This window comes from Equus asinus, chromosome 30 (assembly GCF_041296235.1).
Source record: "Equus asinus isolate D_3611 breed Donkey chromosome 30, EquAss-T2T_v2, whole genome shotgun sequence".
In the NCBI taxonomy this organism is placed as follows: Eukaryota; Metazoa; Chordata; class Mammalia; order Perissodactyla; family Equidae; genus Equus; species Equus asinus.
The window spans coordinates 20849288-20863811 of NC_091819.1; the positions used below are offsets into that span (position 1 = coordinate 20849288).

The following is a 14524-nucleotide window of genomic DNA, read 5'->3' on the forward strand; positions in this document are numbered from 1 at the left end:
AAATAAGCCAAACCACCTAAACTCACTTATCAATTCCAATAAATTATGTTTGGCCAGGATGTGGAAGTTCAGGACGCCCCCACACACACACAAGGAGGCGGCCAGGGGACAGAATATTACACTCTGCATCTGGGAGTGCAAGTAAACAAAACTTGTCGTCACTCCATTCCGCAGACAGTCTAAAGAGTAAAAGAAAAGTTGTTTCTTTGTTTGAACAAATGAAGCCATAACAAACATCAGATGACTGCAAAATGGTCCCGCTTCGGCGGCAGAGCTGCAGGGACAACTTGTTCGAGGAAACACGCTACCAAAGTCGGCATAAAGCAATGCAACCCTCCAGCTTCTGCGAACATCGAAGGAGAGGGACATTTCAAAAACGTCGCAAACCTGTTGTCCACCTGTGGCCTGGTGGCCATGTCCAAAGCCCGCGGAGCCCAGAAAGAACTCACTAATCTTCTCAGAGGTCTTGCTGAACAAGCCGTGCAACAGCGAGCCAGGCACGTACGTCTTACTGCGATCCAAAACTTTGAGGCTGCATTTACTGAGACCAGTTTCCAGAGAGAGAGCAGCGTGGCTGCTATCGCAGACATCAAGATCAAAATTCGAATCAAAATAAAAGCAAGGGTACGCTTTTCTCTATGTATATTTCACTCCAATGAAAAGTTTAAAAAACACCACCACCACCAAGCAAATAATGGGACTCCCGGCTCCCCTGTTCGTGACCTTCAAGAACTGCAAAAAGTCAGGACCCAGCCGGGAGGAAAAGAAAAGTTCGAGCGCCCGCCCCCCCTCCCCGCCGCTCCACCAACTCCGCAGCCGCGCCGGGACCGCTGCGCTCGCCGAGGGTCTCCCCGCGCCCCCTCGCCGGCCTCGGGGTGCGGAGCCCGGAGGACCGAGCCGCGGCCGCTGCCCCGAGGGTCGCGACGCGGGCGCAGGTCCCCGGGGTCCGCTCGGGACCCGCACGGGGCGCGCCCCAGACCCCCGCCCGCGCCCCCGCGCACTTCCGGGCCCCGCGCCCCGGTCCGTGCGCGCCCGCCCGCCGCCCGCTTACCGGCATCATTTTGGACCCGAACCGCATCGAAGCGGGCGGCCAGACGCGGCCGGGAGGAGAGCGGAGGCGCCCCGGGGGGGCACGGGCTGCGGGGGAGGGGCGCGCGGAGCGAGGCCGCCCGGGCGGCGGCGGACCTGTTGCGGGGCGGCGGGACGGCGGCGGGGCGCAGAGCCCTCCCCGCGGGCTGGGGCGCCTCCGAGCCCGGGCCCACCCGGCCGGACCCCGGACGCGGCTTTGTCTCCTCGGTGCTCGCGGCGGCCGCTCGGGCTCCCTCCTCCGCTCCGAAACCAACTAAGCCCGGGCCGCTCCACCGAGCCCGCGCCGGCCCCGCCCCCGCGCAGGCGGGCCTGGGGGAGGGGCGGCGGCGGGCGGAGCGGCGCGCCTGCGCGGGCCCGCGGGGCGGGGGCGGAGGCGGCGGCGGGCGCGCGCCCGGGGCAGCCTCTTTGGGTCCCGGCCTCGGGACGAGGCGCGGCCGGGGGCGAGCGCGCGGCGGCTCGGGCGCGCGCCTCCCGCGGCGCCGGGGACGGCGAGGCGGCGCCTCGGGAAAACACAATAGTGGGAGCCGCGCGGGAGCCGGGGCCGCGGCCGAGCCCTCCGCCTTCGGAGCCCTGGGCCGCCCCGGCGCCCGCGCTGCGTCCCGGCCTCGGCGGTGCCGCTCGGCTCGGCCCGAGCGAGCGAGCGGACGCGGGTGGACCGCCCTGGCCGCGCCCGGGGACTGCGGGTCTCCCCGGAGGCCGCGGGGACGGCCCCGTCCCGACAAAATGGAGATCGTGGTGGTGGTTCAGCCCGCAGCACGGCCCTTTCCTCGCCTGTGCCACTGCCCGCTTCTGATTTAAAACTCGTGTGTGGCTTGCTGTAATTTGTTCAAAGTACACTTAAAAATGACTAACATGGTAAATTTTATGTGTATTTTATCACGATCAAAATAAGTCAAACCCCCGCAAAAGTTGAAAATGTGTAAAGCACCATTGCGAGCAGCTGCTTCGCTGCCGCTCAAGCGCATCATCGTGGGTTTCTTCGAAGGATGCTTGTTACGCCCTGGGCTGGGATGCGACGAGAGGGGACTCGGCGCCCGCCGTGTGGAGGCAGGGAAGCAAGGCCTAGGGGACAGACTCCAGGAGCCCTAACTCCGGGAAGCTTAGTTCTGGTAAAGTTGTCCATGCAAGCTCGCTCAGAGTCACGTTTCTCTGTGATTCTACAAAGTTCGGTGGAGTGAAGCGCCTGGATTTAAGTAGCCTGGAGAAGGGACAGTTCTTTCTTAGTCCGGTATAGACCCTACCAGAATCTCCATCAAACTCCATATTGCACCATCCCAGCTGCCTATCTGGGAATATTAAACTATGGCTAATTCAGTAGAATTCAAAGTTCTCCAAAAATCTAAGGTCTAGTTGTTTTAACAGGATTGTCCTGAGTGAAGGGAATTCAGTCCTTCATTTGTTCAGTAAATTTTTATCAAATACCTCCCATGGGCTGGGTGTTCTAAGCGCTGGAGATAGAATAATGAACAAAACGAAAATTGGATGGACAATCAAACCGATAGCTAAGTATATTAATAATTAATAGTTATGTAAGTTACCAAGTATGGTTACAAGGAAAAAATAAAAGGGCACGACGGAATGAGGCGTCCAGGTGAGGTTTTAAATAGGGTGGTCAAGGTCGGCCTCACTGATGCGTGAGCAGAGACTTGAAGGAGATGGAGTGAACCCTGTGAACCTGTGACGGAAGGCTTCCAGGCAGAGGGAACAGCCAATGCTAACGCCTTGACATGGGAGCCTGCCTAGGTGTTGAGGGCTGTCAAGCAGATCAGAATAGCTGGAGTGGACGAGATGAGGGGGATAACAGCAGGAGCTGAAGTAGAGCGATGTCGGGGCCAGAGAATGTACAGCCTTGTGGGCTATTGGAAGGACTTTGGCTTTTACTCTTAGTGAAGCCATGGAAAGGTTTTGAGCAAATGAGGCCCATGATCTGACATATATTTTAATCGGATCTCTCTGGCTGCTGTGGAAAACAGACTGAAAGTTAGCAGAGAATCCGTAGAAAGCTCTTGCAATAATCCAGGCAAAAGATGAAAGTGGCTTGGGCAATAACAGTGGAGGTGGTGAAAAGTGGTCAGATCTTGGATGTATTTTCAAGGCTGAACCTGTAGAATTTCCTGACAGATTAGATATGGAATATGAGAGACAAAAGTCAAGGATAAGTTCAAGATTTTTGTCCAGAAGGATGGAAGTTGCCACCAACTGAGATAGAGAAGACCATGAGTGCAACAAGTTGCAGAGAAGAGCATGTTAAATTTGAGAATTTTAATAAAAATAAAAGAAACTCTAGTTTCCTTTATAGTTTCCAGTGCGCAGCAGTTAAGTGCACACGTTCCACTTCCGCAGCCCAGGTTCGCCAGTTCGGATCCCGGGTGCGGACATGGCACCACTTGGCAAGCCATGCTGTGGTAGGCGTCCCACGTATAAAGTAGAGGAAGATGGGCATGGACGTTAGCTCAGGGCCTGTCTTCCTCAGCAAAAAGAGGAGGACTGGCAGCAGATGTTAGCTGAGGGCTAATCTTCGTCAAAAAAAAAAAAGAAAAAAGAAACTCTAATGCTGAAATTAAGCACATTTGTGGAAAGCAAGAATCCTTTTGGCAACTTGCAGCTCATAAGGAGATTGTTTAGTGCCAAGAAATATGCTTCATATTGCACTGATTTTCATTATTTTCTTGCATACAAAGAAATCTCAGAAACAACCTAAGATAACATGATCTACAGTTATCAAGAAAAAGAATTCTGGATATCGATCGCTAAACCTCCAGTTCTCAACAAGGAAAAAACATCTCTCTCTACTACCCCAAAACTGGCCACACACAAAAGTAAATCATATGTCGTATGAGCATTGGCAGCCCTGGCTTATTAATAAAAATGGAAGTAGAAGCAAGGAGAGAAGAATTAAAAATAAGATGGTCCAGTTCTGTTTCTCCACTGCCTGTTTTCACAAATGCCCTGCCCAAGGAGAGGGAAGAAAAAAGGGACAGCAGCTGGCACTATGTCCCGAAACTCACTTTCAGCCAATTCAGAATTCCCTGCTGCCAAATGGCAGGTATGTTTACATTGAGGGTTTTGTTTGGGGTTTTTTTTTTTTTTTCTCCTTAAATCGTAGAAGCATGAAATCAAAGAAACCTCGTCTAGGCTTCAGTTTCATTCCTTCACATTCTCTACCATCCCCACATGGCTCTCAGGTGGGTTGTCTTCTCCCTTCCAGGTTCCACCTTCTTCCTCTCACCCCACCTGCCTATCCTGTCAAGAGCCTCTCCTTGCTTCTCCCTACTCTCTAATTCTGTATTCATCGCCAAGAAAGATAAGTCAAATCACCACAAGCTGGGTGGGGAGCTGTCTTCTCTTTTGGACCTCACCTCACCCCCGAGCACAGAATTAATTATCTTTCTGGCTTGAGTTCAAATGTTTGAGTTCCCAACTTCCTCCTATGTGATGTTCTTTCCCGTTTCCCACAGATGTGCCAAGCCTTGCATCCCTCTCCCCTCTCAGAAGATGAACTCCCTTCTTACTTAGCCAGGAAAATAGAGGCTATGGGACTTGCACTCCTGCGGTACCATTCCCTCCACCTCCAACCCATCGTGCATCCTTCTCTGCTCTCTTCCCCCTGCTTTTGTTGATTCCTTTTACTAATACTCTGTGTGTCTATACTTTGCCGGGCACTCTTCTAGATCCCACAGCCCACACAACGTGAAGATTGCCTTCATGAAGCTTATATTCTAGTAGGGGAGCTAGACGACAAACAAATGGATGAGCTTATGATAATGCTGTGGGTGGGGGAGCAGATAGGTAAATCTCAGAGGATAACATCTGTGTAGATAGGGTGGGCAGAGAAGGAGTCTGAGGAATGAAGTGAGGGAGGGAATCAGACTCTACGCAGTGGGAACAGCAAAGGCAAAGGGCCTGAGGCAGAGGTGTGCGTGGCATTTAAAGAAACAGCACAAAGGCCCATGTGCCTGTTGCTGAGTGAACAAGGAGGGGAATTGTAAGAGAGATGGAAGATACAGCCAGGGCCTGAATCATGTAGGACCATTGAATATTCCGCCAATTATCTTCCCACTGGAAACCTCAGATACTCCACGTTCCCAGATTTCTTAGCCTACACATTTGTTTGGTTCTCTCCTGCATTCCTCTCCAGTCAGCAGTAATTCAGAAGAGAGAGAGAGGGAGGAGCTTGAGTTTCAAGCCTCCTTGCACATGTTGATGCCTTCAGTACCTTCCCCTCCTGCCCTATATGGTAAGATTCTACTTTTTTTTTTTTTTTTTTTTTAGGAAGATTAGCCCTGAGCTAACATCTGCTGCCAATCCTCCTCTTTTTGCTGAGGAAGACTAGCCCTGAGCTAACATCCATGCCCACCTTCCTCTACTTTATACATGGGACGCCTACCACAGCATGGCTTGCCAAGCAGTGCCATGTGCGCACCCAGGATCCGAACAGGCGGCCCCGTGAACCCCTGGCCGCTGAAGTGGAACATGCACACTTAACCACTGCACCTCCGGGCCGGCCCCTCCACTCATCTTTTAAGTGCCACCCTAAATGTCATTCTTGGAAGTCATGTTTGATGTTTCTCAAACAGAATTAGTCAACATCTCATCCATATTCCATAGCCATATATATATATATAATTTGTTTATTATGACACTTACCATATAGAAAAAAACACATCTGTCTCCCCAACTAGACTCAGTGGCAAAAACTCTTTGTTATTCCTTTATTTCTATATCTTCAGCCCTAACATTGTGCCTAGGGTGTGGTATGTACTCAGTAAATGTAGAGTTGGTGGTCCTTAATAAATGCTTACCATGCTGTCTTTTGTGTCTGCTAGATCCAGTGAGGTTTTGTTCCTGACTCCTGCATCCGCCTCAGGCAGGTCTTGTGTGTCTCCTCTTGCTGCCTCCAACTCATTCTCCACCCTCGGGGTTCCCAAACATCAGGCCAAATCTGGCTCTCCTCCTACTTTTGTGTTGCCTGTGAGCAAAAATGATTTTTACATTTTTTCATGGTTGGGGGAAAAAATCCAAAGGAGAAGAATATTTTGTGATGCATGAAAATTATATGAAATTCAAATTTCAGTGTCCTTAAGTAAAGTGTCATTGGAACACAGCCACACTTATTTGTGTACATGTTGTCTACAGCGGCTTTCACACCACAACAGCAGAGCTGAGTGGTTGTGATAGAGACTGGACAGCCTGCAAACCCTAAAATATTTACTCTCTGGCCCTTTAAGGAGGAAGTTTGGGGGTTGGCCCCGTGGTGTAGTGTTTGGGTTTGTGTGCTCCGCTTCCACAGCCCGGAGTTTACAGGTTCAGATCCCAGGCATCAACCTACACACAGCTCATCAAGCCATGCTGTGGCAGCATCCCACATACAAAATAGAGGAAGATTGGCACAGATGTTAGGTCAGAGCCAATCTTCCTCACCAAAAAATAAAAGTAAAAGACGAAGTGTGCCAACTCCTGCTCTACGGAGCAGCAAGAATGATCTTTTTAGCAGAAATGTAATCATGACACTCCCATGCTTAAAACTCTCCCATCAAAGTGGACGGACATATGGCTGGGACAGGATTGAAGGAAGGGTGTTGGGGCCAGGTGATGAGGAGTACATGGAGGTTTATTATACTTTTCTATTTTCTTGTGTTTGGTCTAAATTCTAGATAGCAAGTGTTTAAAAAGATAGAAAAAAAGAAATGCCTTCAATTGCTTTCCATTGCTGTTAGGGTAACATGCAGTTAACACAGCCTCCGAGCCCTGCATAGTCTAGCTCACACCACTCTCCAAGATGGTTAGGGTAGGAAGGAGGAACAGCAGAGGTGTACCTCCCCATATTCATGACAAAAGATTCAAAACTGGTAACTTTGCAAGGTAAACTCAGTGCCTAGAAGACATCTCTCTCTGCTGTTGACCATGTCTTGATTTGGTTTAAGTCCTTCTCTGATTTATCCATGTTATGGAACACAGAGCTCATGGTTTCTTACCTTCTGTTGGCATTTCTCTCCCCATTACCTCACCTGCCCCTTACTCATCCAGTCTGCTGTTCAGCCCATCCCTTCTCTGAAACAGCCCTTGCTGAAGTCACCAGGGACTTCCATTCCACTGATGCAACAAACATTTTCAGTCTTCATCTTCCTTGACTTTCCAGGAGCGCTCAGCTGATGCTCGTTCCCTCCCTCTGAAAACATTCTTCCCCCTTGACTTCTAGGACAATGCCCTCATGGTTTCCTTCCTCCCTCTCTGACTGCTTCTTCTCTGTGCCCTTTCAAGACTCATTCTTCCTCACCAGCCTTTTTAGGCTGAAGGTCCTGGAGGCTCAGTTCTAGCCATTTCCTCTTTTCACTGACTACCCTCTTCCTAGACAGTCTTATCCACAATCTTAAACCTCATCTACACTTGGATTGAGTTTTTATACTTCCAACCTAAACTGCTTCTCTGGGCTCTAGGAGTACACCATCCAATGTGAGAGTCGCTGACCACATACAGCTATTGAGCACTTGAATTGTGGCTAGTGCAAACTGAGAAACCAAATTTTTAATTTTAGTTAATTTAAATTTAAATGGCCACATGTGGGTAGTGGCTAAAATATTAGAGAGTATAGATATAGAATATTTCCACCATCACAGGAAGGTCTATTGAATAGTGCTGGCTATCCATATCCAGTCACAGCCAACTGCCTGCTTGATATTTCCTCTTGGCTGTCTCAAAGTATTGCAAACTCAGCTTGTCTAAAATGGAATATATAGTCTTTCTTCCCCATCCTGTCCTCTTTCAGTATTTCCTGTCTAAGTGAATGGCACAAGTGTTCATCCATTTTCTCAAGCCAGAAACCTAGGAATCATGCTTGACTCCATCTCTCCCTCATCTCTAACATCTATTCAGTCATCAAACTCTGTCCATTCTTTCTCTTAAATATTTATTCAAACTCCCCATCTTCTGTCACCACAACCACCCTGTTCAGGCTACCATCATTGCCCACAGATCTGATCATAGACAGCCCTATTTAATGTCCCTCCTTGATGCCACCTCCAAGCCCTTGAAGATGTGTCCTTGCCCATCCTCCAGCCTTGCTAGGTGCCACAGTCCCCTCCCTCTCTGAGACTCAGCCTCACCATCTTTTTTCTTTGGCCTTCCATGTTCCCTCTGCTCCAAGGACCTCACCTTCATGCCACGTGTCACCACTGAATATTTAGCCTGATTTGTGTTACTAGTGTTATTCAGTTAATGTCTGCCTCTCCAAGACTGTTATCCATAAGGTGGGGACTTCTACTCATCCTTGTTTACCATTGATTCTTCAGTACCCAAACTGGTAGTGGTAGAATGAACAACTGAATGAACGAAAGAATGAATAAATGAATGAGGTGTTTGTTTGTCTGTAGCTCATGTGATTAAAGCTAGTGCATTAGTCAGCTCAGGCTGCCATAACAAAACATCATAGACTAAGTGACTTAACCCACAGGAATTTATTTTTCTAGAGGCTGGGAAGTCCAAGATCAAGGTGCCAGCTAACCTGGTTCCCCGGTGAGGGCTCTCTTCCTAGCTTGCAGACTGCCGTCTTCACATTGTAATCCCACATGGCAGAGAGAGAAAGAGGAAGCAAGCTCTCTGGTGTCTCTTATAAGGTCACTAATCCCGTCATGTGGGCCCCACCTTCACGTCTTCATCTACACCTAATTATCTCCCAAAGGCCCCACCTTCAAATACCACCTATTAGCGGGTTAGTGCTTCAACGTGCAAATTATAGGGAGACACAATTCAGTCCATAACAGCCAGCATTTTGTAAATGTTCCCAATCCTATAGCCATAGACTGGCCCACAATGTCATCCTCCATAAGAACTCTGTTTGTAATTACTAGGCAGCATTGGAAAAGAATGAAAATCTACTTGATAGAGATTCCAGAAAGTTAAATTGAGTCTTTGCCATTAGCAAGCAAGAGAAGCCTAGCCTAAAATACTGAAAACAGACATTTTCAAGTACGGAGGTGTCACAAAGGCCACTGGCCATCAACAGAGCCTGCTCTGGCTTCTGTTTTCCCCAGTGCAAACATTCCATGAAGAGGAATGTACATGTATTTCTTCCTGGTAGATACCAAACTACACTATGTTAGATCACAATGAACTGAGTTCTAGTCATTTTAAAACCATTTTTGAATTGGGGCTTTATTCAAATATTTTTCAAGAGTATCTGTGGAAAAACACACTGGTGTTACAGATGCCTGGCCAAAGTTACTTTGGGGAAAGGACCAGTTCTTAAAGTTCTTGCTATTTCCTTTAGCCTAGCACACAGTGTTTCACCATCAATTAAGTATTAAATGGATGCAGTCATGTTGCTACTGTAAAGAGATGTTTTTCCCAATAGCTACAGATAAACCATTAGAAAAGGAAAAACTAATCCTAAGGTTTTCTATACTGCTATTTAAACCCCACTTATGCAGACCCCAGGAGTCCACACTCCCTTCTAGTAACAGTTGTGTAACACTTAGGTTAGTTACTAATTAACAATTGAGAACATACCACCCCACTGCCTATTGTTGCCGGATGCAGATTAATTGAGGAGGAGTGACATTTCTAAAAGTCTTGGCTGAATTCGGTTTTTATTCTTCTAGTTAAGGCCCAGAGGAAACTTAAGGTAAACTTAGAAGACTATAAAACTTGAAAAGGAGTGTGTTATCTGGTTGGAGAGAATTTTCACTTCAAACTAATGAACCCCCAAGATGTAACCACTGCAGATTTTTTTTTTTCTTAAAGTAATTTGTTCTCTGAAAGTGTTTATAAGTTGATTTGGGGGGAAAGTATAAATATATTCTCAAATATATTTCACATTTACCACATCTAATAAAATGAACATGAAATTGAAAAAACCAATAATTAAGGCGTACTTATACATATTACAAAGGGCCAACTATAGCGAGTTTTCCCTGTCCTTTTAAATATGCTTTTGTTTACCAAAAAGATTCAGTTTATACTGAACTTTTCAGTTTAACTCAATGAACACTACTGAATGTCTAGTATAAGCCAAGAACCATCTGGGGCGCGTCTGTGTGAAATGAGGTACACAGAGAGAGTTGAAGACACTGTGTTAAGAACCACGCCATTGTCCTTTCACCACTACCCTGTCCTTCAGCCCTTCTGTACTGAGTGCCGGGAGGCGAGGGGCCAGCCGGGAGGATGGAAAGATAAGGAAGACTCAAGGCACATGCAGCCTCGTAGAGGAAAACGGACCTACGAGCACGTGAGTGGAATCAAATGTCCACGTGCTCTGGTTGAAGTCCGCACCGGGAGCAGTCACCTAATCCCCTGGCCTTCCCAGGACGGGACAGTCTGGAAAGTTCTCAGGGAGGAGTGCTCATGGGCTGAGTCTAAGAGATGAGCTTACCTGGAGTGGGTGTGTTTTTTATTTCATTCATTTGGGGCCTTGACTTATTAGGAGGAAATTTTATTTCATTTAAACTATGTTTTATTGAATGCCTACTATATGCATAGCAATATGAACTATATGAATAAGATGTGATCTGTGCCCTAGATGAGCTCATAAACCCAGGAGGGAGAAGTGCAGGTAGGAATAGCAATAACTAGGCCCACCGTTTCTAGCACACTGACTATCTGCCGAGCATCGTGCTCAGTGGTTTACAAACATTTTCTCATAGAATCTTCACGACACCTGTCGGGAGGGACTGTTCTCTCCATTTTACAGACAGAGAAACCAAGGCTTAGAGGTGCTAACTCGTTGATTCATTCCATAAATACTTACTAAGAAGTGACTACGTGTGTGCCAGGAACAATTCTAAGCTCGAGGGATATAGTCGTGAAGAAGAGAGAAGGTCCTGTTCTGGTCTCTAGAAGGTTTTGTTCTAATTGAGGATGACAGACGATAAACAAGTAAGTGACAAATGCTCTGAAAAAATGAAAAGAAGACAACGCAATAGTGACTGGAGGGGGGGGTAGGTGTTTTAGAAATGGTGGTCAGCAAAGTTCTATCTGGAGAGATGACCTTCGACAGGAGGAAACTTTCCTCAGAAGATCTGGATGAAGGGGTCCCAGGCAGAGGGAATGGCCAATGCAAAGACCCTGAAGGAGCCATGAGCTCGGCACGGTCCGTGAGAAGAAAGGCCACGGTGGCTGAGCAGAGGCCCTACCCCAAGCGCCACAGCCGATAAACAGCAGAGAGAATAGCCAAATCCGGTCTCCTAAGGCTGAAGCCCATCCTCTACCACTAAGCAAATCGCCTAAAGGAACACATAGAATAATCTGCACGTTGTCATACTGAGTGTGTTTTTAAATTGACTTGAGCCAAACTCAAAGAAAAGGGGACATAAGGAATCAAAAGTCAAAATAGAGGAAAGCTGCCAGCAGGAAGGCCCCCCTACAATGGGAGCTACAAAGATGGATCAAGCAGTGTCTTGCACACGCGGTGTCAAACCTAGCTTCCTCTGCCCCGTCTGAACCTCAACCCATTGTGCATCCTCACTTCTTATCTGAGACTGAAATCTCTTGCGGGCTGAGGGAAGGCAGCTCTGATTCTTCAGATTAGGAGTTCAGATAAGCTTAAAGCAAAAAGTGCTTCCCACTTCCCACAGGTGCCAGCAGAGGACTCCTTGGTCTGGAGGGTCCCTACTTCTGGAGGCTCCAAGGGAAGAGCTGTCAGCAGGCAGGAGCCAGCCGGGCGACAGGTTCTGCAGGAGACGGTGCAGGGTTGGCTGGTCAGGTGAGATGAAACTGGTGTGCGTATGGGAGAGGGTGGTAGGCTCAAATGAGTTGTTACTGAGATAGTAATCACGAGGTAAGTGGCAGAGGGCCTAATTGTGGGCAGGGCGGGTTCAAGTCGCCTGGCAAGCTGTTAGTATCAAGGAGGGCAGAAAAGCTTAGCAAAACGTAACACCACACACAAATCTAAGAGCAACATGTTGTTCTAACACCTCGCTGGATCAAATGAGTCCATTTTAACTCAAGGAAGCCTGGATTTCACTGGACAGCCGTGTCCCAAGAAATTTCATTTCATCTTAAAGGGCTGAGGTGCTTCTCTGTATCCAGGTACACGGTTTTGTACTCCAGCTCAGCTGGGGGAGGGAATTAGCGCAACTTCCCTGTTAATAGGTGGCATAAGAGAAGGTGCTTTTCCCAGGGTGTGATCTGTCTGTCCCGCCTGCACGACCTGTGCGTGGTGGGCAAAGGTGCACATCTACTCTGAGATCTGTAGCGGCAGCTCTTCTGAAAACGAGACGAAGCGTGAACCACATTCTTTCGTGACTGGATTAGGAAAAGTCCGTGAATAGCAGTAATTGGAGCTACCTTTGATGTTAAGTTCCATGCCAGACCCTGAAAAAACAGCATATCATATCTTATTAAATCCTCGCAACAACCTTGTGAAATTGATACCAGTAATAGTCCAGTTAACAGATAAACAAATTTAGACGTAGATAAGTAACTTGTGTAAGGTTGCACATCAGTGAGAAGCAGTGACCAATCTCTTTCCTGCATGAGGTCTGTGGTCTTTATTTTTTTAATCAATTTTATTGAGATATAAATTTACATACCATGTATCGCACGTATCTTAAGTACACAGTCACTTGAGTTTTGGCAACTGTATAAACTCCTGTAAATATCACCCAATCAAGCTGTATAACATTCCCCCCACCCTCCAACCCCTTTGAATCAATCTTCCCTACACCTGGAAACCACTGATCTACTTTCTGAGACTAATGGGTAGTTTTGCCTGTTCCGCAGCATCAAAGAAGTAAAATCAGACAGTACGACCTCTTTTGTGTCCAGCTCTTTTGCTCAGCATAGTATTTTTGCAATTCATTCATGTCGTGGCATATGTCAATCATTCATTCCTGTTATTGCTGAGTAGTCTTCCATTGTTTGTCCATCTCTTCACCTGTTGAGAGATATCTGGGTTGTTTCCTGGTCTGGCTCTTATGAATTAACCTGCTATGCACACATTCATGTACAAGTCTTTTCCTGAACGCATATTTTCATTTCTCTTTGGTAAATGTCTAGTAATAAAATTGTTAGGTCATTTGGTCGGTGTATGTTTACCTTTACAGAAAATTGCCAAAGTGGATGTACCATTTTCCACTGCCATCAGCAACGCATGAGAGTTCCTGTCACTCCAAGAACTCTTGAATGAAGTCTGACGACATGGTGAGCCTCTTTTCATGTGCTTATCGGCCATTTGTATATTTTCTTTGGTGAAGTGTCTGTCCAAGTCTTTAGCCCGTCTTCAGTTGGGTTGTTTGTCTCATGATTATTGAGTTGTAAGAATTTTTTGTATATTCCAGGAAAACATCCTTTGACAGATGTGTGTTGACAATATTTTCTCCCATTATGTGCCTTCTCATTTCATTTCTCTTAATGATGTCTTTCAAAGAGGAGAAATTATAATTTTGATGAAGTTCAATTTATGATTTTTTCTTTTATGTTTTCTGCTTTTTACATCCTAAGAAATCTTGCTTAGCCCAAGGTTTCAAAGATTTTTCCCCCGTGTTTTATTTTAGGAATTTTATAGTTTTACCTTTTACATTTAGGTTCATAATCTGTTTTCAGTTACTTTGTGTATATGTTATGAAATAAGGTCAAAATTCTTTTTTTTTTTCATGAGGAAGACCGGCCTTGAGCTAACATCTGTTGCCAATCTTCCTCTTTTTGCTTGAGGGAGATTGTTGCTAAGCTAATGTCTGTGCCAGTCTTCCTCTATTTTATGTGGCACGCCACCTCAGCATGGCTTGATGAGTAGTGCTAGGTCTGTGCCCAGGATCCAAACTTGCCAACCCCAGGCCACGGAAGTGGAACGTGCGAACTTAACCACTATCCACCAGGCCAGCCCCATCAAAGTTCTTTTTGATTTTAATATGGATATCCAGTCTATTCCAATGAGATAGACTCTTTCCCCATTTAATTACCTTGGCCCTTTTGTCAAAAATCAAATTAACCGTATATGTGTGGGTTTATGTCTGGGCTCTCCACTCTGTCCCATTGATTACATGTCTCACAGTATCCATGCACCACCCCTCTCCACACACACACTGCTCCCACTTCTCCAGTGCCCGCCCCCCAGCCCACAGATTCAAGCCACATCAAGAGCCCCACACTCTGATCTCTGCTTCCTCAGCTCAGAGGGACCCCACGCTCTGTTTGAGCTCTACCTGGTGATGCCGTAGAAATTGTCCCCAGATCCAATTTGCCCAAAGTCAGGGCAGATGGGGCTCACCCCATGAGCTTCCTTTTCCTCAAGGAGCACAGGCCGGTACTGCCTGTTGTTAAATGACTGAAAACAGTCACGTCATATATTTTGTCTAGTTTTATACTTGTTTCTAGCAGGGAGGCTAGACCAGTACCAAGGACCACAGCTTGGCCAGAGTAGAAGTGAAAACTTATGCTTGTAACCATAAGTGAAAACAAACTTGGAGGAACTCCTGAGCAGCCAGCACGGCAGCAGGAACAG

The 14524-nt window shown here is 47.0% G+C and overlaps 1 protein-coding gene across 1 annotated transcript in view; it reads right to left on the bottom strand.

Annotated features, from left to right (window-relative positions):
* TP53BP2 (tumor protein p53 binding protein 2) overlaps window positions 1–1376 on the bottom strand; it is a 57824-nt gene extending 56448 nt beyond the window's left edge. Inside the window, exon 1 of the mRNA XM_044762732.2 lies at window positions 1052–1376. Within this exon, the coding sequence (XP_044618667.2) occupies window positions 1052–1078 (27 nt within the window). The 5' untranslated portion in view covers window positions 1079–1376. The remainder of the gene's footprint in view (window positions 1–1051) is intronic.
* Between the last annotated feature and the right edge of the window lie 13148 nt (window positions 1377–14524).